The 24,827-nt window shown below is 34.3% G+C and overlaps 3 protein-coding genes across 3 annotated transcripts in view; 2 read left to right on the top strand and 1 right to left on the bottom strand.

Moving 5' to 3' along the window:
* Window positions 1–4,227, top strand: part of LOC122583833 (serine carboxypeptidase-like 13) — a 54,664-nt gene extending 50,437 nt beyond the window's left edge. The window contains exons 7-14 of the mRNA XM_043756214.1: window positions 777–878; window positions 972–1,058; window positions 1,247–1,321; window positions 1,846–1,917; window positions 2,230–2,378; window positions 2,529–2,642; window positions 2,767–2,821; window positions 3,967–4,227. Coding sequence (XP_043612149.1) covers window positions 777–878; window positions 972–1,058; window positions 1,247–1,321; window positions 1,846–1,917; window positions 2,230–2,378; window positions 2,529–2,642; window positions 2,767–2,821; window positions 3,967–4,065 — 753 coding nt within the window. The 3' untranslated portion in view covers window positions 4,066–4,227. The remainder of the gene's footprint in view (window positions 1–776; window positions 879–971; window positions 1,059–1,246; window positions 1,322–1,845; window positions 1,918–2,229; window positions 2,379–2,528; window positions 2,643–2,766; window positions 2,822–3,966) is intronic.
* Window positions 4,228–6,512: 2,285 nt separating this feature from the next.
* LOC122583037 (cation/H(+) antiporter 28) lies at window positions 6,513–9,714 on the top strand. The gene is made up of 4 exons (XM_043755479.1): window positions 6,513–6,859; window positions 7,005–7,997; window positions 8,111–8,701; window positions 8,860–9,714. Exons 1-4 carry the CDS (start codon window positions 6,686–6,688, stop codon window positions 9,469–9,471), a joined length of 2,370 nt encoding a protein of 789 aa, XP_043611414.1. The 5' UTR covers window positions 6,513–6,685; the 3' UTR covers window positions 9,472–9,714.
* A 340-nt stretch (window positions 9,715–10,054) lies between these two features.
* LOC122583794 (DNA-directed RNA polymerases II, IV and V subunit 11-like) lies at window positions 10,055–13,465 on the bottom strand. Its single transcript, XM_043756169.1, has 6 exons — window positions 13,384–13,465; window positions 12,881–12,942; window positions 12,678–12,767; window positions 12,514–12,592; window positions 10,561–10,656; window positions 10,055–10,298 (listed from the first exon to the last, which is right to left on the bottom strand). The coding sequence occupies exons 2-6, from the start codon at window positions 12,931–12,933 to the stop codon at window positions 10,266–10,268; spliced, it is 351 nt and encodes a 116-aa protein (XP_043612104.1). The 5' UTR covers window positions 12,934–12,942; window positions 13,384–13,465; the 3' UTR covers window positions 10,055–10,265.
* Window positions 13,466–24,827: the final 11,362 nt, after the last annotated feature.

Consider the following 24,827-nt stretch of genomic DNA (forward strand, 5'->3'; position numbering starts at 1 on the left):
CATACACACACAATTTTATGTCAATATCTCTCTATTTCTTTCATTTGCATTAGGTATCCCCGCTGCAACATGCGGGTACCATGCTAGTATTTACTAAAATGACATTCAAATGAATTTTTTAGCATGTTACCAATCAAAACTCTAGTTCACATAAGTAACGTATTCATCTTGTTACTAGGTGTTCTCTTTAACAGCAAATGTTATTATATTCGTAGTTTTGCTTTACAAAACTTGATGTGATATTATTAAGGGCAAGGGTGTAGAGCTAAACCATTTGTCAATGGCAAGTTTTCATCCAATAAGAGATTGCCACGTGAACTTGCCAATATGTTGCCAATTCTTGCCAATTGCTTGCGAAAATGAATGGTGTAGTGTCATTTCTTACCAATACTTGCCACACAAAAAAACAAATCAGATAAAAACAAAAATTTGGGAATCCTCTACACTTGCCAATGCTTACCACAATCGGCCAATACTAGCCGATCCAACTTGCCAAAAGAGCCAATATAATTTGCCAATGCATATGCTATAGTGTTTTCAAATTGCGAAAACTTGCCCAAACAACTTGCCGATGAAAATTGCCGACTACACCCTTGCCCCTACCATCTTGATATTTTCTCTAAAAGTCCAAACTTCAAAGTATCTATGATCTATCAAACTAGTAAAATTAATCACTTGATAATTTCAAATTTTGTGATGACCAAATTACTGAATTAGTATAGACGTACCGGCCATTCGTATGAAACTAATATTCGATACGTGAATCAATATTATAGGGATACATAATGGTGAGCCCTTTCACCGATAAGGTTGCTGATTATAATTCGAGAATCGAATACGCTCATCGGCTTGCACTTATATCAGACGATATATACAAAGTAAGTATGTTTCTAATATGTATCAAACTGTTACTCTACATGTTTTTAGACTTGGAGTTCCAAGTTTTTTCATACAATTTGCATATATGACAGTCAACAGTGATAAACTGTAAAGGTGATTATGAAAACACAAACCAAGAGAACCAATTATGTGCACAAAACCTTCAACGTGTGGATGAGGTATTTTTTTTATTTTTTAGAACAACAAATATACAATTATATATATACCTCAAATAATCCTAAACTACACCATTACCAAAGATTGAACTTTGGTCTTTTGCAGCAAGAGGCAAGGCCTCTAGTGAATACAGAATCGATCATTTACGTTGTTAAAGATTTTGTATAATCTTTTCAATTTTTGACTGCAGTGCACAACTGGAATTAACTTAGAGAATATTTTGATGCCTAAATGTTCGTTGGTGAATCCAGAGCCATATTGTCCAGTAATCTATATCTCTCAACTTTTGTATACATATAAATTAAGCGTTTTGCACGCTAATAAACAAGAATTAATTGGCGCATCGATAAATAATCATTAACCTCTCTTTTAAAAGTTAGCACACATTTTACATATAATGACCTCAAGCGATGAGGCATCCACGTATTAACTAGTAAGACATTTAGATTTTACCCAAAAGGTAAGAGTTCGATCCTCACTAACCTCATACAATAAAGGGTATGTGGGGTTTTCCTTGGACATAACTTAATGTTGGATGCGAATTTCGGTTAATACAATCGATTATCCAGGTCGGAATTTAATGACCCTGCCTCACCTCTAATGGGGAGGTCTTGATGACAATTGCCGTTTAAAGAAACGTGTTAAAGGCAATGTACGTTACATCAAGAAAAGGAACTTTGAGAAAAATTAATTCACCAATTTCTTTATATTGCTAAATTACATAACATCGAATATTCAAAGTAACATATTTCCATAAAAGTTGTTATCCCCATCTTTTGTGTTGTTTAGGATGCTACACATGTATTTTTGGTTGAATGGGCCAATAATAAAGATGTCCAAAACGCTCTCGGTATTCGCGAGGTACTATTTACAACTTAACTTTTTACTGTATTATTATATACGGCTCTTGTGGGGCTAGTACATTTGGACATGTGTTTGAGGTTTAGACAAGGTTAAATTTTTGGCATTGGGTATGATAATAATCTTTTAAATGCTTTTTAGTTTTTAGCATTAAAAAACTTTTCATCAACTTCACATTGTATTTCTTAATTCTTATTATTTTCGAGCTCAACTCACTGTATACAGAGAACTACCAATTGATTGTATTTCTTAATTCTTATTATTTTCTTTAGCAAGGCATAATTAATTGCATTTCATTTTGTATGGATATAGGGAACAATAGAAACTTGGGAGTACTCGAACATAGCCAATCGTTACGATCATGGAAAAAATGACACAATCATGTACTCATATGATGTCTTGAGTAGTTTTGAATACCAACAACAACTCACTACCAAGAACTGTCAAGTTTTGATCATAAGGTAACCAACATTTCTCATTGAGCGTCTCCTAATGATATAAACTTTCACAATTTAATTTTTAATTTTTTTTAATGTATTTCAAAGTGCATTATCTCCTTTTTGATGAAGACTAACTTGTTTTTTCCTTGTAAAATCTCCATTAATTGTTAGCGGAGATCATGACATGGTGGTTCCATATGTGGGTGTTGAGAAATGGATAGAAGCTCTCAATATTCCAACTGAAATCCCATGGAAACCATGGCTCCTTCTTAAACAAATTGCCGGGTAATTTCTCGTGATTTTAACTTGATTAAGTTGTGGTACTTTTTCTCATGTATTTCGCTGTCTATATATATAGTATGTAAAAAAAAAAAATCATTTTGATCGAGTTAGCAATTTGTTTTTGTAGATATCAAATGACATATGTACACAAAGGATATTCACTGAAATACGCAACTATAAAGGTATTATTTCCAATATTTTATTCTATCAACATTCTCACAACATATTAAACTTGTGAAAGAGATTTATTAAAAGATGTAAGGTGTATAAAAGATGGCAATAGGTGAAAAAGTGATTTTTACTCTTTTGTGACAACGTTTGCTTCTAGTTAACTTAGCGTCATAACTAGTCCAACTGGTCAGATGTATCTCAGTTTTTACTCAAGGTATTGAGTTCGATCCTTAGGAATGGTAAGTTTTGGGGTTTTTTCCTTCGAATACTTGTAACGGCCTATGGTCAACATCTCGTTATCTTGGGTACGTGCAAGGCTTTAACATTATACGGTAAAGTTTCCCTGATGTCGCATACGGACTGAATGTTAAAAAAAAAACTTAGCGTCACTAAAGGTAAGAATTACTTTATTTATTTATTTTGTTTAAAAAATGTCATTAAAAATTCAGAGTTAACGTACATGGTACATCACTAAAACCGTTATGACTTATCCCTAACTGATATTTTTCATGAAGCGAGCCCAAAATTGATAGTATGTATCCAATTTTTAATGGGCCTATATTTAGCTTTCAGATATTGCCGTTGTGTGTATGAGACCAACTATAAACTTTTAAACTTGTATGTATGGCGTTAACAAGATTGACACCCAAAATTCCTATATCTTTCTTGGTTGGACCGGCGAAATCTAAAATAAAAACAATAGCATAAACTAAATGTTAGATACATAACACTTATTTAATATCTGATAAAATATACTCGTACTTTTTACAATTTTAAATAATTTTAAAAACTTAAATCGTCACAGTATCCTTTAGAATTTTGATCCTAACTTTCAAAATCCCTTTTAATTTCACGAGTCTAGAGAAAAACCCATACATAAATACTCGTACTTAATAAACTTGAACATTTGTAATTTACAATTATTCTACCTTGCATTCAAATAAATTGATAACCATGACCGTGGTACAAAATATTTATATTTTCATCCATAGTGTCTATAGATACTTTGCTAATATATAGGTTCTTTGGAATATCAAAGATTTATGATGCTTATGATTATTTCCACTCAAACAAGAATTGTAAAAGACTTAGGATAGACCTAATTAATACATATGTGAATTAATGATATGGAAGCAAACAATTTTTTGTTTTGTAGGGTTCGGGTCATGTGGTGGCATTGGCAAAGCCCAAAGAACTTCTTAGCATGGTGAGTGGATGGCTTGCTTCTCAAACTTATTCAAGTATCTCTTTCTAATAATTTATTATCTTATTAAGTTATTGTAAAGTTATATTCTTTATGCATATTCAAATTTATTATTCATATTCATAATTCTATTATATGGTGAATAATATGATGTTCGATCATTTGTGTGAAACAATAGTACTGTAACTAAATGATTGAATATAGTTAAATGAATGGTACGTGTTATCACATTCCATAGTAATTAATTAATCCTTATTTGTGTAAATTACACGAAAATTAACGAATTATTACCTTATTTAGTTGGGTTTTTTTTTATTTATATTTTTATTCCATACTCATATTCATATATCTATGGAAAAAATTGGTGAATGATATGATGTTCTATACTTTGTGTGGAAAAATGGTAAATAATGATTGGATATATATATATATATATCATATCTAAATGAATGGTACGTGTTATCACATTTGAGAGAAATTATTTAACTCGTATTGTCTAGGTTAAGTTACACGAACATTCAATAATGTTCTACATTTAGGCACAAATCAACACCATGGTTGTTAGAGTTTTGTGCCATCTCATGACTCGAATTATATTTGTTCGATCTATTGATAAAAGCACCTAAAAATTTATGACGGAGGATATTGAATTACGAACCCAATAATGTGTTCCATAACTTAAGCAGTGGCGACTAGACTTAAGACATGAGCCATTAAACAAGGTATGCAATCATGGGTCATAATGGTGTAAATGAGTCAATCCTGCTCACGAATTATTCGAATTCGATTCGAAAAAAACTCATTTCGAGCCGAGCCTAAACGAGCTTGAGTCGAACTCGAGCTTAACTATTTACTCGTTTACTAATCAAGCTCGAGCTCAAACTTTGAATACATAACTCGAATAAGCTCGCAAGCTTAAACGAGCTTTCATAAATAATATAATAATATAATAATGTAATAATATATACGCATATTAATTAATATATTATAGATTAACGAGCTTTTTTCACGAACTTTTGATAAACGAGCTTAGTTAAATTACCGAGCTCGAACTTATAGAGTTTTTTTGACAAACGAGTAGAGCTCGAGTCGAGCTCGAGCTTTTTTTAAATATCGCGAGCCGAGCTCGAGCATAAACATAAGGTTCAATCGAGCTCGGGCCCAAGCTTTCAAAACGAATTCGAGCTCGAGATCGAGCTTGACAGTATTCGAGCCCGGCTCGGCTCGTTTACACCCCTTCACATTAGCACGCTCGGTTAGATTGCGCCTTTTCCATACTCGAGCCACAATCGATTAAAATGCCCTTTTTTTTTAATTTGCCTTGCTATTACTGCCCCTAATAGAAATGAAGTCGTTTCAATTGCATATGAGTCGTCCTAATTGCATCCCGGAGTCGTCTCAATTGATGGATGTCTCACCTGGTGTCGCTCCAATTGATGGGGGATCAATAAGAGCCCCTTTCAATAACATAATTTTAGATGATGTTCTAATGCTCATATGCATTCATTATACATGGTTGCACTTACTTAGAGATTGATATGGAATCTTACTTTTATAAATGGGACTAAGGGAGTTATTTTGTTAAAGACTGGTCAAGAGATAGGATTTTAGTAAACATGATGCTTTATATGTTTCATCACTATATGTATAGTGATTGGAATATTCTCCCATTTAAGTTAATTATTATACTTATGTTTACTACAATAGCGCTATTGAGCACATTTTTGAGCCCATTATTATGATCCTAAGGCAAACATATAGTTATGATGAATGTAACTGTGTAAGCTTAATTCATGGTTATCCCGAACAAGTAATCTTGAATTTAAGTTAATTTATACTTTTCTCAACGTTTGATGAAAGATAATAAGATGAAAGATATCAGATACTCTAGGTGATCATATACAAATGAACCAAGCTACTCGCGAGCTACCCGAGCTAAAGCAATTGATATATAACTAGGACTACAAACGAACCAAGCTACTCATTTGAAGTTGGCTCGAAATGAATTCAAGCCAATTAAGTTCAAGCCAATTAAGTTCAAGCCTAATTTGGAAATCAGTTTAACAAATGAGCTTTCAGACACTAAACTCAAAAGCCTAATGAGCTTAAATGATTATTTTCATGTACATGCATACAAAATAATATAAGTGGATATATTTATGACTGATATAACTCAAAATCTGATATTTCTACATACTTTTATAACTGAACTTATCTAAAAACATAACACATACTTTTATGACTGAACTTATTTACAACCCTGTTTTAAAACTACTCATCTATATGAAAGCCTAGTTTATTTAAGTTTCAAAAGAGAGAAAAAAATATAGAAAAGTATGGACCTTCATTCTCTTCCCCCAATATTCTCACATATCATTTGGAAGGACATCACATATTCACCCTTGACTCAGTTATCATCTTTCTATTTTCATTTCATCATGGCCCTAACGTCCCTGCCTATTCTCTATGCATACATTTTTCTCATCCAATTTTATCCATCAAATCCAATCTTCCCATGTTATTCTCAAACCTTGTTCATTTTGTTTCAAGAATCTATTGACTAAATTTATGAAAATTTCTCTACATGTTGTGAGATCAGTTAGATGGATTCAAGAAAAAGGTTATCATATAACATAATTTGAGCCTGAACAAATCAAAAGATTAGGGAGATATGGATAGAGACAATAATACAGAAAAAGACCCGCGATGCACACAATTCACAGTGATGAAGGTCGCGAATATCGCGGTGAATATGTTGGTTTTCATCATCATATTAGCGTTGTGCAATGTTTTGCACATGATATTACGCCCTTACTCCCAACCTCGCATCATTTCTGAAGCCATTGTAACGTCTATGTCCCTCTTTTCGTGCATTAATCATTTTTGCATCTTAACATTCTCAACTTTTGGTCATTAGGAGCCATATGGTTTTCTTATATGCATGCTAAATTTTGTTTTTCTTATGTTCTCTGCACACTTGATGGATGCAGGTAGGATTCGTTTTGAGCAACCTACCATTTCTACGTAACAATTTCGACGAAGATGCCAATATGGCGCTTGGCTATGTAGCCGAGTTTGGGATAATCTTACACATGTTTGTTATGGGTCTTGAAATAGATCCTAAGATATTTACTCGGTTACCAATTCGTGAACTGAAAGTGGCATGTAGCGGGTTAGTATTGACTTTTCTGCTAGCGGTTTTTGTGACCCCAATGTTAAATCTAAGTTATGAGTCAAATATTGAGTCTGATGTCTTCATCTCACTCATGGTAGCGGGTACAGCCTCCCCTCTCCTCACACGTATCGTTAACGACTTCAAGATTGCGAAATCTGACATTGGTCGCTTCTTGATTTCTACTGCTGTCCTATCTGATCTCATTTGCATTCTTGTATTGACTATAGCATATATAGTTTTTGATCCTGTCGAAGGTTTTGCACTCCGGTCAACAAAAGAGATCCTTCTTATGGTTGGAGTTCTAGTAGTTCAGCAGATTTTGGCGGCTAAATTCATCCCGTTACTTATGAGGTGGGTGGATAGTCAAAATCCGCCTGGCAAGTTAATGAAAGGTTCACACTTGATCGTCTCAATAGCAAGCCTAGTTCTCGTTTGTAGTCTTTCACCACTGATTGCACGTTTCAACATGATGTTAAGTTCTTTTTTGGCTGGAATTGTCATGCCTCGAGATGGGAGGTTATCAAAGTTGTTAAGCGGCAAAGTCAAGTACTTCTTCGGACTTCTCTTCTTTCCGGCGTTCATGTTTTGGGTTGGTTTTGAAGTTGACTTCTCTGAATTCGATGCTGGCGACCCACTCACATGGGCTAGCATATTTTTCCTCTTTGCAGTAATACTTGTGGGAAAAATTTTAGGGAGTGTTATCTGTGGGGTTATTTTAGGGTTTCATTGGCAGGATTCGGTTGCTACAGGTTTGCTTCTTGGCATCAAGGGCCACTTCCATATCTTCGTCGCCATCTTGGCCAAGCAAGTAAGCTTCTACCTTTTCTTTGCTTAAAAAGGATCTACATATGCAGCATATGTTGATTGTAAGAATTTCTCTTTTTGGCCTAACATGAATCATGTCCTCCCATGTTACTACAGAGAAGCATAATTAGTCCTTCCAGCAGCATTATTATGATATTGGTTTGCTTCCTCACATTCATCTATGCCCCGATGGTCGTTAAGAACATCATAGAGCGTGCAAGAAAACGATCACCAACACAATTAATGGCACTACAATGGCTTAATCCATCAAATGAGTTGCGAATAGTACTATGCATCCATGGTCCTGAAAACGTCCAATCAGCCATTAACTTCATGGAAATCTCACATGGACAAATGGAACCCAGAATGATGGTCTATGTGAACGATATGATTGAGTTGACAGAAACCACAGCCTCCACAGTGGCACGTGGAGAAGGGGTGGATGCAATGACCATAACGGATCAAGGTGTTGTAGAAATGAGAGAAAACATCACCAACACGATTGATACTTATGTTAAGGACCAATGTGAAGGGATTGATGTACGAAGGATGCTTACACTTTGTCCTCTCGCAACTATGCATCATGACATTTGTACACTCGCAGAGGATTTGTTGGTTTCGTTGATCATCCTCCCGTTTCACAAGAATCAGCAACCAGATGGGAAGTTAAACACCAACTATTTAGGGTTCCGAAGTGTCAACAGAAAGGTAATTATATCTTTACACTTTAGTCAAATATGTATAAATTAAAAAGGAAATTAATGCTGAAGTATAAGTATAAAATGTATATCATATATAAAAATGGTTGAGCAAACTGAATGGAATGAACTTCAAAAGTATAATCAAAATGCATAAATTCAACACAGGTCCTAAGGCACGCACCGTGTTCAGTTGGGATTTTGGTGGACAGGGGTCTCGGATCTACCCAATTATCGAGAGCAACAAAATGCATCACTGCAGCCATCATTTTCATAGCAGGCAAAGATGACCGTGAAGCACTTGCCTATGCTGGTCGAGTGGCCCGACACCCTGGGGTGAAACTCACAGTCATAAGATTCCTACTAGACACTAATGGAAACAACGTATCATCAAGGATTACACGGGCCCGGGCCAACACAACAGAATTTGAGGAAGAAATGAAGCAAGATGACGAGTACTTTGCAGATTTTTATGATAGACATGTAGCCACAGGACATGTTGCATACATGGAAAAGTACCTTTCACATTCAGGTGAAACATATTCAACAATCAAGTCATTGGAAGGAGAATATAGTTTATTTATCGTGGGACGAGGGTCAAGAGTTAACACAACTTTAACAGCTGGTATGAATGACTGGGAAGCCTGCCCTGAGTTAGGTCCGATTGGAGATATTCTAACGTCTTCCGATTTCTCAACTACAGCTTCTGTGTTAATTATCCAGCAGCATAAACTCAGGGGAAAACTTCAGGGCCTACATGAAGAGTTCTCTATAATGTAATTTGTTAGGAAAAGAACTTTTGGGCATTTCAATTGGTATAAATGTAAAATGGCAAGAATGAAACACACTAATGGAGATGTTCCACTACAATAGTTGTTTCTAGGACAATACAGTTGAGTAGGCAATTCTCACCCATTTACTGAACAGTGAGCTGATTCGGATTATGTCCTCATCTCTGGCCAGTCAAATAACAAGAAACATGTTACAAGTCACCTAAAGCATATGCTTAATCCATAAAACCACCTAACCCATCCTATTCTACAATAGATCATCGTTGAGAATATAGCTTTTTGTAATCAAAGTAACTTCCAACACAACAAAAAGTGTTTCTAGTCGGCGCTTTTTTATTATTCTTAGCTTAGAGTAGGCAATTCTCACCCATTTACCAAAATGGATAAGGCAGAAGGAAATTACCATATAAAGCTACAATACAAGTCCTTAAAAAAAACTAGAAGATCACAAGATGCTTAAAATTCCTAGCTTATAGCACATGTAACTGTCGATAGATCACAATTACACCAGACATGTTACCGGATTTAATCTTGGAGCATATGATAATGAAAAAGAGTTGCGAGTATCCAACTTAGAGAAAATATAAGCATTGAATAATCAAAACAATAAAAATTCACCAAAATCCTAAAGCACATATAGCATTCACTGTTCAAACCATGAAGGCTACTAGTTTCTAGACTTACAACCCACATATGTTCACAACTTCAAAGCAACATGCTAAGCTAAGTTTATTTGCAAGTGAAGCTTTTACGATAACACCTGTGACCTCTCTATGATCATTATCAGTACTCCCCCGAAACCCTTGCGACCTCAGCCTGCAATACAGAAATGCATCGGATATAAGAGATGGAAAAGAAATGTGATAAGAAATATAATTGATAGAGAATCAGCATTTCTGATATTGGTTTTGCTTCTGATGGAAGAAAGAAGCAGAAAGTTGTCTATGATGGGTAGATGAAGACAGCCATCACAACCAATGCCTAGCCCCAAATTCACCCAGATGCAAATGGTAGATGAAAAAAGACATGTGTTTCTATCAATTCAGATGATAAAAAATATATAGAGGGGAAACCACACCTCAAATGCAGCCTTAAGATGATCAAGTTCTTTGTCAAGATCATTGATAGCCAGATTATAGGCTTGCATTGGAGAAGATTGGCTAGTTGTATGAACCTGTCAAATGCCAATCAGATACAATTATTTTCCAAACACCGGTAACGAAAACAGTCCATTTGATATCATGTGTATCTTAACTTCCCTATAACTAGGAGAACAATATAAAAAAAATTAGGAAAACATTAATCAGATACCATTATACTCCAAACATAGATAACTATAAGAGCATATGATTTCATACTACGTACTGATTTCCCATTTTCCCACCAAAAATTAATGAAAAACAATAAGAAAAGTGTTAATCAATCAGTGGTGCATACATGCTGCATCCCATGGATCTAATTCAGGTTTAAAAAATGGTTATCCAAGTCAACCACCTGAGGCCAAGGTGACTTTCTTTAAAGCTAAAAATAGAAGAGGATGGAGAAAGATTTCACTTGATTCCAACCAAGAAAAACTAGATTAAACATATAATCAATGATAGAAACTTGTTTAGTCAATTTCCTAATTCCTATAGATTATATCCTTTAAAATGAACTTTGAACCAATTTTTTGCCTGAAATTTTCTCATTATCCTTTAAAACGAACTTTGAACCAATTTCCTGTAGTTGATAATAATCATCTCATCTTCCCAAAGGTAATCCAATCGACTTAAAGGCTCTTCGACCCAAGAAAACATCTCACGTACTCTTCTTCAATACAGAATCAATTATCCACACTTCCGTCTGAATCCCTTCGATTCATTTAATTCACAACTTAACATGAGTTCTTTGGAAGAATATATATCATATACGTCTGGGTTCATATGTTCAGCATGAAACTTTAGGTAAGTTTCTCGATAATTATTTGCTCATTAAAGGTCCACCCATGGACCTGGTCAAAGGAGATACTTGTCCTTATGACCTATTATTAGCATAAAACATAGACTAAAGAATCTTAGCTGGATCTAGTGGTTAGGCGTCCCAATGTACTCACAAGAAGTCTCAGGTCTGAAGCTCCCAAGTAAACATAATGGGGCTGATCAGGAAAAGAATTCAGAAACGGTCAAGGGGAAACCCGGTTAGAATGCATATATTTAAGTTAAAACTAGTCATCCTGTGTAACCTCAGGGAAGACCTCCTCCATTGACATGTTTAGTGAAGGGTCTTACACGCTTAATTCTAACATAATGGTCCCCATTTTTGTTTGATAAAAAAACATCTACAAACAATGCAGCAGGTGAAGTTTGTGACAAGAACCAACATTGAATTAAAGTATTAAACTCGACTTGTGTATCAATTACCAAGGATCATAAACTTCCTTTTTCTTGTGTCTAGATAGAATAAACCTTTAGATGCTTGATATTTTGGAAGCCTATTTCTCACTGAAACTAAATTGTGTTATAAACCACATGCTCTAGGATATAGTGCAACTTTGAGCATCTAAACCAGTATTACAAGTGATTCTGGAATATCAGGTAATTGACAGTAACACGTCATATAATTATCAAACAGATGTACTGCTTCAGATGGTATAGGTTTCAATAACTATTTGCAAAACGGCCTCAATTTTACCCAAAACCGGAGAGGGAAAGGTGTGAAGATGTAATGTTCCAAATAGTATAACTTTCTCCGACCAAGAAAAAATGTAGCCCATGGATTTCATACATCTTATAACAACTTTCAATAGCTTTAATAAAAGAAACTCTGATAATCAGCAGATATGTCAGTGTGACCAAATCGTGCCTCACTTCTAGAACAAATGCATGGTCGTAATGAAACTGCGTAACAAATTGGTAAACTACAATTTCTTTAAACAATACTGGATATCAGTAGAAAACAAATATGAAGTTTGGCAATCTAACAACGGGTTAGAGACTGCGCTTCACACCGTCTTAACCACGATACGATTTCAAAATTTCTGAAAAGTACTAACCCGGACTATAATCTTGTACTGAAGAGGATGAGGAAGCTTGTAACCGGCAAACAGAACATTCCCATCCCTATGCAACTGCCTGTACAAAATAATTGTATTTATATATCAGAAACGTTGAATTGCTGTTCACATACATCAACCGACTGACATATATGAAACCTTATATTCGAATGATATTTCCAATGGTGTGGTCTTCTCTTTCAATAGTAAACGAAGCCGCATTTATAATCTTTGTGTCCCTTTCATACGCAACCCTAAAAATTCGCTCATTTTTAACAAAAACACAGTAAGCATAACCATCATGGCATTACATTTATATATATATATATGCACCAATATAATGGCAGCAAAAAGTGATAAAGTTTACTTCTTTATGCCCTCGGGAACCACGAATCGCTCATAACGATCAGGGGCATTCATAGCTCAATCCTATGTAAAGAAACAACATTTAGACAATAATCAAAATATCAAAATTATAACTTTTTATGTATATGTAAGAATGGGCAAATCTACAACAAAATCCAACACTTAAATCATGCAAACTAGGGCTATAGAATATTCGAGCAAATAGCTTTAAGCTGTTTGAGCTCAATCCAACACCATACGGGTTCATTAAGCCCTATCGAGCTCGAGTACGGCGATTTTATGAGCCCTAACTTAAACCAGAACTTGTATTCGAAATTTTAATTAGTTTCTGATATAAAGTGCCGAAATAGGCATGAATAGATTTCTAAAAAATCTAACACCAGCATTATTTATTATTGTATTGTATGTATCGCCTATACGTATATATTTGTTTCCAATAGTTTAGCTTCAAACTGTCAATTAAAATAAAATAAAAAAATTTTGAAAGAGAGAGAGATAACTCACACTGGTTTAGAAGAGCGACAGAAAAAGAGAGGTGCTTGGGGGGGGGGAGTGAAAATTGTGAGCAAACGACTTAACGGGTGTTTTTAAACGGAGCCTCAAGTTGTAAATAACTTTCTTCTTTTTTGAAGTTGAATTCGCTTCATAAAATTCGTGTCACCATTCAATAACGAAAGGTCAAATATATTATATCTTATCTTAACCCGGATCTATTTAAAAGAGAAACAAAAATAGAAATGTCTATTTTCCAATGATGAACGTTTAATAGAGTAAACTCTGACGCCTCAGACTTGAACATAGATATTCTCAAGTCAAGCCCTAATAAATGACTTCCTAGCTCTTCTTGAATAAGGGATAACCCTTTCAACCAATCTCTTATATTAATATAACAAGATTGTGATTATGTCATTTTATATTAAAGAAGACTTCTAAATATATAATCTTGATTTTTTTTATGACATCATCCAATAATAATTAAAAGTAGACAAAAAATAAAATAATGGAAATTTCTTCTAAGGTATAATGATTTTAAAATATTTTTAGTAGATAATCATGGAAAGTTTCTATTGAAATGAGAAACAAATATGTAAATCGAAATTGATTACTCGTATTATAATATCAACTTACTTAAAATATACAATATAATAGTGTTCAACGTAATAAAAAGTTAAACACGTTCATTGTGATGTATCATTATCAAATCAAATTCTATTCAAATGCCCGCATAATATGCGGATTGATTCGATAGTAAGCTAAATGTTTAAGGATTGTAAATAACTAAGAGACAGATTAAACACTTTCTAAAATTTAGATTGAAATCAAAGTTAAAATTAAAAAAAAAAAACATATTTATTTTTGATTTTTTAATCTAAATTCAAGATTTTTTTTATCTTAATTTAAGGGTTAAGAAAAATGATATTATAGTATTCTATTGAATTACAATTTTCAATTTTTTTTAATTAATTTATTAAATATGTGACTAAATTGTGTTATTTCAAAAAAATTTAATAACTAATCATATTAACAATTATATTTTTTTATTTTTTTATCAATAATTTATAATTTTTAACATTCTTTTTTTGAAAAAACCTTACTAAATACCTAACTTAAATATATTAGCACTTTTAGCTTTTAATGATTATTAATCATTAAATTACTAAACATATATATGTCCACCAAGAATATCTAAAACTTATAAATATTTCAACTAATGTTAATCCAATACATATAATAATTTATATCTACATCTCAAGAAAAAAAATTTATAATAGTTGGTATATCAATAATATATCAAAAAGAAAATCGTAATCATCTATATAAATACAAACTCTCATATATATATAGATATATATACATTAGTTAATATTAATAATCAACCAACTGCATAAAAGTTTAAATTGTCATATAAAGGACTTAAAGTACCATACATGAGATTTATATTATTCGAACATATTTGTTTTTTGGTAAATATCAAAAATCTTAACATATAATATATTAGTTTTTCCTTAAGCATTTTGGTTCACTCGCATCTTTGTCTTACAAGGTAAAATACAGTTGGAAAAATCACCGTGTGACATTTGTCATATAATTCAGCAACATTCGTCATATCATTCAGCAACCCTTTGAATCGGGTATAAGTGCTGTCAAGACGTTGATCCAGAAGAGAAAAGAATTTTTCATAAGCACTTTTGAGGTCAATCTTTTTGGTAACGATTGTATCAACAGATCTTTCATACATGTTGCACAATATATCCCAAACTTGTTTAGAGGTGGGATATTTGATGACGAGTTTCCTGATGTCAGTAGGGAGAATGGTGACAATCATGTTTTTGAGCCTGGAATCAAAATTTACCAGGCTCCGTTCATCATCAGTGCATTGTACATCGGGTTTGACTAATTTAGTCACAATCTCATGAGCATCAGCAGTTGCTCCTAGTGTTCTTTGTACCAGAGTGGGTACATATGGACAAATAACCAAAGTCACGTGTATTAACAAGTGTGGGTACTGCAGTCATTTTTTTGTTTTAAAAAAAAATAAAAAGATTTTGTTAAAGAAGAAAATAGAAAAGAATTAAGAAAAATATAAGTAAGCAAACAGACCTTGTTTCAACGATTTAGAAACAGTGTATCTTATATCACTTGACAGTTCACGATTTGCAATACTTATTTAATTAACAAGAAAAGAGAGTAAATAAGAAAAAATAAAGAACAAGAAAAAAAAGTAATATTCAAGTACACAAGTATATACAAGTCTAATCATATGTATCATTGAATAGAAATGAATAGATTTCTAAAAGATCTAACAACGGCAATACTTATACATATATATTTATATATTTGTCAACATAGTTTAGCTTCAAACTGTCCACTAAAATAAAATAAATAAATTTTGAAAGAGAGAACTCATTGTGGTTTAGAAGAGCGAGAGAAAGAGAGAGGTGCTTGGGACTTTGGGAGGGTTTTGCTGGAGTGAAATGGGGAGCAAACGACTTAAACGTATTTTTAAATGGGAGCCTCAAGTTGTAAATAACTTGTTAAACGCATTTTAATATTTCGATTAAAATCACATCGGGTTTTGTTAAACGAAGCCTTAAGGGCTTTAGTTAAGGTGTATTAATTAGTTGCACATTTACCATAAACTTTAGGGGATAAACTTTTAAATGTATAAATTTTTTATGTACGTTAAGTGAAGCCCTAAAGGCTTTGTTTAACAATTTCCAAAACAAAATTAAAGATTTAAAACATATTTAATTTTGTTCTTTGATCAGGTCAAGATTTTTCAACTTGACTAGTTGAAAACCTTGATAGAAAATCTTCGTCGTGTTTTTAAAAGGACTATAAGCCTATAACTTGTATTTGTTTTTAGGTTTTAGAATATTTATATATGACAAATTGAGGATTTAATTTTTTTTTTTAACAACCATCTCTAAATATATATAAAAGAAAACTTTAACTTCAATATGAAAAGGTTTAAATCTTTAGAGAAACTCAATTTTTAATTAGAGTCATTAGATCAAAATGTTGATGTTGCATGAGTTTTTTTAAAAAAAATTTAGATTTAAATATGGTTATTGATTATAGAAAATGATTCCTATATTTTATAATTAAAATCTGTTAATAATTGTTAATTTTTTTTAGAACGACGTATTAGTTTGTTATTGGTTCGAACACTAAAAGTGATATCCAAGTGGGCATGATGGGGGTTGGAACCCGGAAGCACCTCTGGAGACTAAAAGTGCGATAACACGGTCCGCATGCGTTCGAAGAGGCAAATATCTGAGTCCATGGAGAATTGAAATTCGATCCATGATCTCCCAGCTAACATCCTCTGTCCCAGGACCCCCAAAGAGGGTTCAGATAGCTACTTGATCTAGGATTTATTTTTTGTTTTATTGAAACTCTTAAATACAAACAAAGCAATTAATACACAAATAAATATGATTATGAGTTTTAAAAACTTTTGATCGCTTAGTACATTCCCCATCTTCATAAAATGCATCAAATTTGAAGCCTGTATGTATGTTACATATGAATATTAGATATGTAAATAATTCATTACTAAAATCTCTCTTTTATTTTTTAAATTTATATTTACATAATATCAATTCTTTTTTTACATATATTTAAACTCATTTAACTATACGTAAACAAATATATCATTATTATTTTTCAACACCTTTTATTACATTTGTCATGAAACATTAGTATTTTATTAGTTATATATGTCTATCCACGTATTATGCGGATATAATCTAGTTTATTAAAACTAAAAGATGTTAAACAGTAAAAAAAAAGATTAAATTAGCTACAAGGGTAAATTTGTTAACAATTGATATAGAAAAATATGAGATTAACATAAGAATGTAAAGTTCATACACCTTTTGGTAGCAGCAGGGAATCAAAAGACTACATTGTGAATGTTTGTTATTTTATTACAGTTTTTCTTATCCTCTATTTATACATGATTTGAATTAGCTAATTAAAGAAGGAAATAATATAAAAGCCTTGATTCTCGGCTTTCACTCCAAGACGTAATCTTCTATTCTGGGAAGGGATGATAATTTCAGATCCCGCAAATCTTTTCTTTCCATCACTCCCCTCAAGTTGAATTGTGGGATTATCAATATTCAACTTGAATTTGTTTTATTTTTGATTTTGGTTTTGAGTTTGACTTGAGGATTTTGGTTTGAGCTACCGTCTTCTTCAGACACTGTAGTTTTGGTTTGATCTACCGCTTTCTTCAGACATGGAAGATTTTGGTTTGGACTACCGCCTTTTTCAGACATGGTAGTTTTGGTTTGAACTACCGCCTTCTTCAGACATGGTAGATTTTGGCTTGGACTACCGCCTTTTTCAGACATAGTAGTTTTGGTTTGATCTACCGCCTTCTTCAGACATGGTAGATTTTGGTTTGGACTACCGCCTTTTTTAGACATGGTAGATTTTATTATTTATTTCAGCTTTTCTTATCTTCTATTTATACATGATTTGAATTTGAATTAGCTAAAGAAGTAAATAATATAAATGCCTTGATTCTCGCCTTGCTCTTTAAGACGTAATCTTCTATTTTGGGAAGTGATGATAATTTCTAATCCGCAAATCTTTTCTTTCCAACAAAATTTACATCACGATTAGTGGATTCTTAAACCAATCAATCCAAGAAATATTAATCTTTTTACGTTTATTAGAAAACCATAAATACGAGTATGAAACAATAGATTCAAAGAGTATGTCTTGTTTGAACTTTCTAAAGGGAAAAACTTCTTTATTTTTAAACTTCCAGATCGTCCACCAACCACGACATACTATGAGCTGAATGACTTTCTTCTTTAGTAGAGTAGTTTTCAAGTCTTCAATCCATTGAAGTACAAACAGAGAAAGAAAGTTGAGGATGAGGATGAGGATGAGGATGACAAAAGTTGAGGGGTTTATGAAAGAAGTTCTAATATTTCATTATATAACTCCAAATAGAGAAAGAAAACGAACATAAGGCAAAGACGTAAGTAGATTACTCTGACTTCTCCATTACATAAAGGACAAAGAATTGACTTGTGATGTCTATTTCTTTATTCGACATACTCTTACTAGCTAGTATGGATTACATCAATCAATACTTACCAAGCATGTATGTTACTTTTCGGGGTGTAAAATTATTAAGTTGTACTTGTGTTTTTTAGAGAATATATTTATCAACAAACCTCCTAATACTCGATTACCCCTTTCAAATTTCATACCCACTAGTCATTATTTTCACAAAAAGGAACACTATTTATTACTTTAACATAGACGCATACTCTACGAATTCAGTCTTTTCAGCACCACTCCCAACTACTACACTCTAATTTGCTTTGAATCAATAGACTGATAGAAGTTAATAAGTTTTGTGTCTTTGTGAGTATAAATATCAATATGCTAGATGTGTTCCCGCGAGATGTAGCGGCGTAACCACGTGTGTAAGAAAATGATGCTATAGTACTTCAACTGACTAATCATTGTTTTCAATTTTCTTATTTAGTTATTTAACATGTGACTAAATTATATTTTTTTTTTATCAATAATTTACACTTTTTAACATTTTTTAAAAATAAATTTTTTCTCAATACTTAATTTAAATATAATAACACGTTTTTGCTTTTAATGATTTTTAATAATTAAATTACTAAACACATATATCTACCAACAATATTCCAATACTTTTAAATATTTCAACTAATAATGCTAATCCAAGCCATATAATAATTTATATCCACATCTTAAAAAATTATAATAGTTGGTATATCAATAATAATATATCAAAAAGAAAATCTCTATCGTTTATGTAAGTCCCAACTATTATTAGATAGGTGCTGAAGACACCTTTATGTCAATGGTGAGTGTACTTTGCAACACTATCACTTAATCTGGATGTGACCAGTTTAGAGTGAGTAGTGTACCAGGTTAACTGGAATGTTACTTAATAAGGTGACAAGTTTGAATAAGTAAATACAATGCAATAAGGTAAATGACAAGTAAGTAAATATGGTGAGACAATATGTATTTTTCAAGTGTATTTTATTTATTAGTGTATTTTATTTATTGATTGTTAAATAAAATACAAGGTTGTTGCGGAACCAAGATATACAAAGATGTAAATATCCTAACAACCTATGAAATACAATTGATCTATACTTGGAAATTCTCCTAACAATCGAAACACTTAAAGTTGTGAAATGTTCCTTTTTACGATTGAGAGAATATTGCACAAGTTCACCAATATGGCAGAATGTATGTATTTGCAAAGTTGCTGAAATGCTTGGGCAAGGACCTCTATTTATAGTCGAAGTATGAGCATTGGGATCTCAACTTCGATGTACAAATATGGTTGACAGCACACAAAAGTATTAGTAAATAATCCTTTGTGTGTGCTAAATTAAGTAAGACAAAATGTTACTTTATTCAACCACTCTACATCTTTGCACTTTTATCCACAGACAAGATTATTGTCCGGGTAAAAGGATGTAGTGTAAAAGGTCCTCCTCGTAATCAGTGTAAAGCTTTGTAAAGGCATTTACACTGGAGGATTCTCTAGTTGATTGATCTGGTAGAATGTCAACTGGGCTTCGCTACCATTGCAATTCTCTTACTTCCACTTGTTGTCTTCGAGTTCAATTGGAATGTCTTCAGGTATATGTCTTTAGATCTCAACTGGAGGAAGTCATCAGTTGCATAAACTGTACATTGCAACTGGACTTCAAATATTTCGGACAATTCTTCATGCTCTCCAGATGTAACTGGAGAGATCCAGTTTTCAGCAAAACTGGACCTAACAAATTCCCCATAATTGTCCTGAAATATTACCAAGTATTTTCAAACTTGTTTCTATACAGGTGTAAGTTTGAAATACTTGAGTTTGATAAAACCTATTAATTTTCCAAGGCATTTTTATAGATCATCAAATGCCTTGGGTTTAGTTTTACTTATTTGTAGATCTTATCAGTTATCTAACTTGTGAATTACAATCTGACAACTTGTATATACACAATTTTACAATGAAGTTACAAGTAAGTAAATAAAATTACAAGCAGATAGATAGAAGGAAAACTTAAACAGATGGCCCTTCGCCAGTTTTTCTTCTCTTGGCAACAGATGAAATTGGCTATTTGTCTTCAAGATCAAGGCCCAATCTTTCTTCAGTATTATCCTTGAACTTGATCAGGTTTTGCAATACATACTCCCAGCCTTTTTCAACCTTGTTCTTATGCTGCCTATTCTCCAACAAGTTCGGCATCTCCACATGCTCTGAATGACCATACTGATAGACATCAAGGTTCTCAGTTGTTCTTTTGGGTCCACCAAAGTATTGAACCTCAACCACAAAATGTTTGGCACCAGGTTTGATCGACACCTTCACATTGGTGATCTTACCTTTATTGTGCCTTCGACGCTGTACATCAGATAAGTATGTGCGAGCCTCTGATTCATTTGTCAGTTTTATCTTGCTCGTGCTCAGTTTGTGAGTAGCAGCTCGAATATCATCAGTTGTGGGTTCAAATGGTTCTACCCAAGTCCTCAGGTTTGCATCTCTTGATAATGCTTTTTGTTTTCTTCCCTTGGACTTAGGTGGAGTTAATACTTTGTTGACCACCTTCTTTACTTGTTCAATTCGTTTGAGAATCCCTTCTGACCTTATCTCTTTAGCCTTTTCCACTGATACATTCAAACACTTGGCATCAAGACCAGCTTCATCGTCTTGGTAGTGTTTGTCCAGTTCTACTTCAAGCATTTCCTTCAGGGCATTGACAATCCTTGGATCTTCTTTTATTTTCTTATATTCCAACAGTTGCAAGCCAAGGAGTTGTGCGTCAGTTACATCAACAAGAGGGGTTGGAAGATTTTTTCTTGATTCAAACTGATTGGCCTTCATTTGTTTCTTCCTTTCCTTGACTAGATACCCAACCCTTGCTAATTTCTGACTTTCGCTTTCAGTAACTGGGGGCAATTGGTCAACATTGCCAGTTTCCAACCTAGGTGCATCAGTGGCAGGTTTCTCAGAGTCACCAGTTGCAATGGCCTTTCCTTTATTCACATTCCCCCTATCAACCACTTCATTAAATGTTTCAATAACCTGCTCACCAGCATCAATACTGGCAGCAACAACCATGTCCTTTCCTGAACCTGAAGCTTCAACAAGAGTGCGAGGGATACGAACAGACCTTTCCCCCTTGGCAGCATCTAGTCCTTGCCTTATTGCTTCAAAATCGGCATGACTGGTGGGCAAGCGATCTAGAGGCTGCCATGATTGCATGTTCTTGCACTCATTGAAGACTCCACATAACATGCGAACTGTCCTCCATAGATGGTTAATTTCTTGAGATTGAGTCATGACATTTCCACAAGTGGTGTCTTGACTCTTTTGAATTGCTTGAAGTACATTTAAATCATCTGGAGAGAGACCAGTTGCCGACACTTCCTTTACAACTTCTCTTTCCTTTTCTTTGCCAGCTTCAGTGGTCAGTTTTTCAATAGCGGTTGTGTGATCAGATACCTTGCTGGCCAATGTTTCCAGACTACACCTCAACTGATTGATCTCAGATGTAATGGGGGTGAGATCAACCTGGGGCGCTTCAGTCTTGGTGATCTCAGATATCACCCTTTCTATCAGATTATTTTCCCTTTCAACCAAGGTATTTTCAATTTTCTGACCAACTGAAGTGGCCAACTGGTTGCCAAGCTCAACAACATCCAGACCAGGTTTATCAACAAGCAATTTGACCTGTCTTTCCAACTCTTTCAACTCGACCTCTGATGATCTGATAGTGTTATTCAACAGGTTGGTGATAGATGTGTGTACCTTTGATTGAGTTAAGTCAAAAGCTTCCTTTAAAGAAGTAGCCAGTGAATTGCAGCTGATGACTAACTCGTTGAGCTTCCTGAATACCAAGTCCTCATTGCCAGAGAACTTGTTAATCCCCAAATCAACCACCGTTACATTTGTTATATGATCCTTGTGGTATTTGGAGAGGGACTTGGTATTCTTGTCTAGTGTCTTCTGAATATCCTCCACCCTTGTTAAAAGGTTTGAGATATCGATCTGGAAAGATACGAACTGGCTGTCCAGTGACGGAGGGGAAGGTGCCACTGGACCTGCTCGGAATGCAACAGACACAACTGGAGGAGGTACATTAAGTGAAGGTTCTTCAGTTATTGTTGCACCAGCTGAAGAAATAGGAGTTGTTGAAGAAGGAAGGGGAAGAGATTCAATGTGACGTTCATGCTGAAAATGCTCAGGTGTGAACGTCGACGATGGTGGTGTAAGAATGTGTCTATTTCTAGGCACATTCGTGGATGAAAGTAATTGTAGAGAGGCGAATAGTGGAATTTCTTGTAAGGTGGAGAAGTCAAGAGGTGAAATTGAAACTAGTGGTTCTTGGGGCTGACCAAGGAGAGAAGGGAGCTGATCAAGTACAGCTGCATCAGCCATCTCCTGGTTAGATTCAGTCTCAGATGAATCCGAAGATTCAAGCTGAAACTTACCCTCATTTATGCCAAGATCCATAAATGTTGGGGGTGGCTGAACAAGTTGTTCAGACTCCTGATGACCAGTTTGAGTTTCCTCAATGGTTTCATCAGTTATAGGATTCGTTGGCAAAGCATCTTCTCCCTGGATAGAGGTAACTGGAGCCTCAACTACAACTGCTCTTTCCTCAGTTGCAATATCATGGGCTTGTGATTCTGAAACCAAGATCACAGGCTGTGACTAGCCAGATGTAGCAAGTTCTGATCTAGATCTTCTTCGACTTTTGGTAGATCTTCTTGCCTTTGGAACAGCCTGGATACCTGTGGGGAGATCTCCAGGTTCTGCAACAGTCACAACACCTGCAGACGAACTGGTAGGTCCCTCATTATTTTGAGGCCCGCCCAGTTGTCTTTCTGACTCACCTGGTGGTGGTGCATCATTTTTAGAGAATGCCAGCAACATTCTCGGAGAAATCTGGACCTCATCAGTTGTGACACAAGGTTGTCCAGATTTCTTAATAATTCTGGCACAGAGTATAAGGATTGTGTGTTGTTGTATTTTTCTCTGCCCAGAATTAATTTGAAACAAAGAGATAGAAATCGCTAAAATGGGATACAGGGACCCCTGTTACCTTTTAATTTAAACACGAAGCTTCTGAACAAGATGTTTGCGAAGTCTACCCTTAGTCCATTCCACAGGCAGTATGCCATTTCTACCTGGAAGGAGTTTATCTGGTCCAAACCACCAGAACTCCCACCTAAACTTTCTACCAAATGGACCATGAAGTACTTCCAGGATGGTGAAAGCCCTCTCATTGTAATTGATCCCTTGGTCTTCAGTACACTACCGTCCAGGACTTCTTTATTGCCCATGTCAAGGAAGACCTAACGAAAGTTGATATTAGGGGAAATCACCACTGGACGCTCATCTTGTCTCCAGTAATTGAAGTTAAGGGCATCCCTCAATGTCTCAGTGGTGATGGTGCACGCGATTGACCCATCCTTTAAAGTGAAGGAGATGGATGAGCAGTCATCAGAATTTGATGTCGTGTACCAGAACTCGTACAAGTAGTCATGAAATAACTTGTTTGGGTTCAAAGAAAAGGTATTGTTGAGGGGAGAATCCCGAAAGAAAGATTGGATTTTCTCAATGAGAGAATCAGCGGCCTGATGCCCTTGAAGAGATGCCATTGGATTGTTTGGATTTAATTTTATTAATTTGGAATTTATTGGGGCACCAACGGCATTAGAAAAATTCTCGGATGGAACATACTCGACAGTGAGTAGATTCACATCACGAGAACGAGATGAAGAAGATGAAGATTTAGGAGCCATTTGAGATTTTGGATTTAAAGAAGAAAGAGAGAAAGAGATCTCGAATTGTGAATGATTGGAAGAGCAAATGAAAGGAATTTTGTGCGAAATAAATGAGAAAATGATTTAGTAGGGGTATATATAGGTAATAAAATATTACCAATATATATACGAAAAAATATTTTAATCCCCAAATTTTTGAAACCGTTTATAAATTTGATTTTTAGAAACTTTGAGAATTCAAAAACATTTAATACCCCTCATCAAGCATTTAATGCTATGGCGACTGGTATTCCCACTCGCCCATTAACTTCAACAATTCTCATAAAAAGTGCATTATTTTTCAGCAAAAAGTCTTGATACGTAAGACATGTCATGTGACGGTTGTGAGTGCGTTACAAATACTCGAGTACCATCACGTGTCACAAGTATTGACCAAGTAAAACATAATGTTATGAAATCTGGTTGACCACCAGTTTAAGACAAGACCAAACTAGCGTACTGGAGAGATATTCCAGATGCTAGTTTCAACTGAGAAGTCCTCCAGTTGCATTTTTCAAACTAAAACGAATTTTAATTGGAAAAATATTTTGAGTCTTTCCCCTTAAAAGTGTGATCCATTTGATCAAGGACTGGTC

Source organism: Erigeron canadensis, chromosome 9 (genome assembly GCF_010389155.1).
Source record: "Erigeron canadensis isolate Cc75 chromosome 9, C_canadensis_v1, whole genome shotgun sequence".
NCBI lineage: Eukaryota > Viridiplantae > Streptophyta > Magnoliopsida > Asterales > Asteraceae > Erigeron > Erigeron canadensis.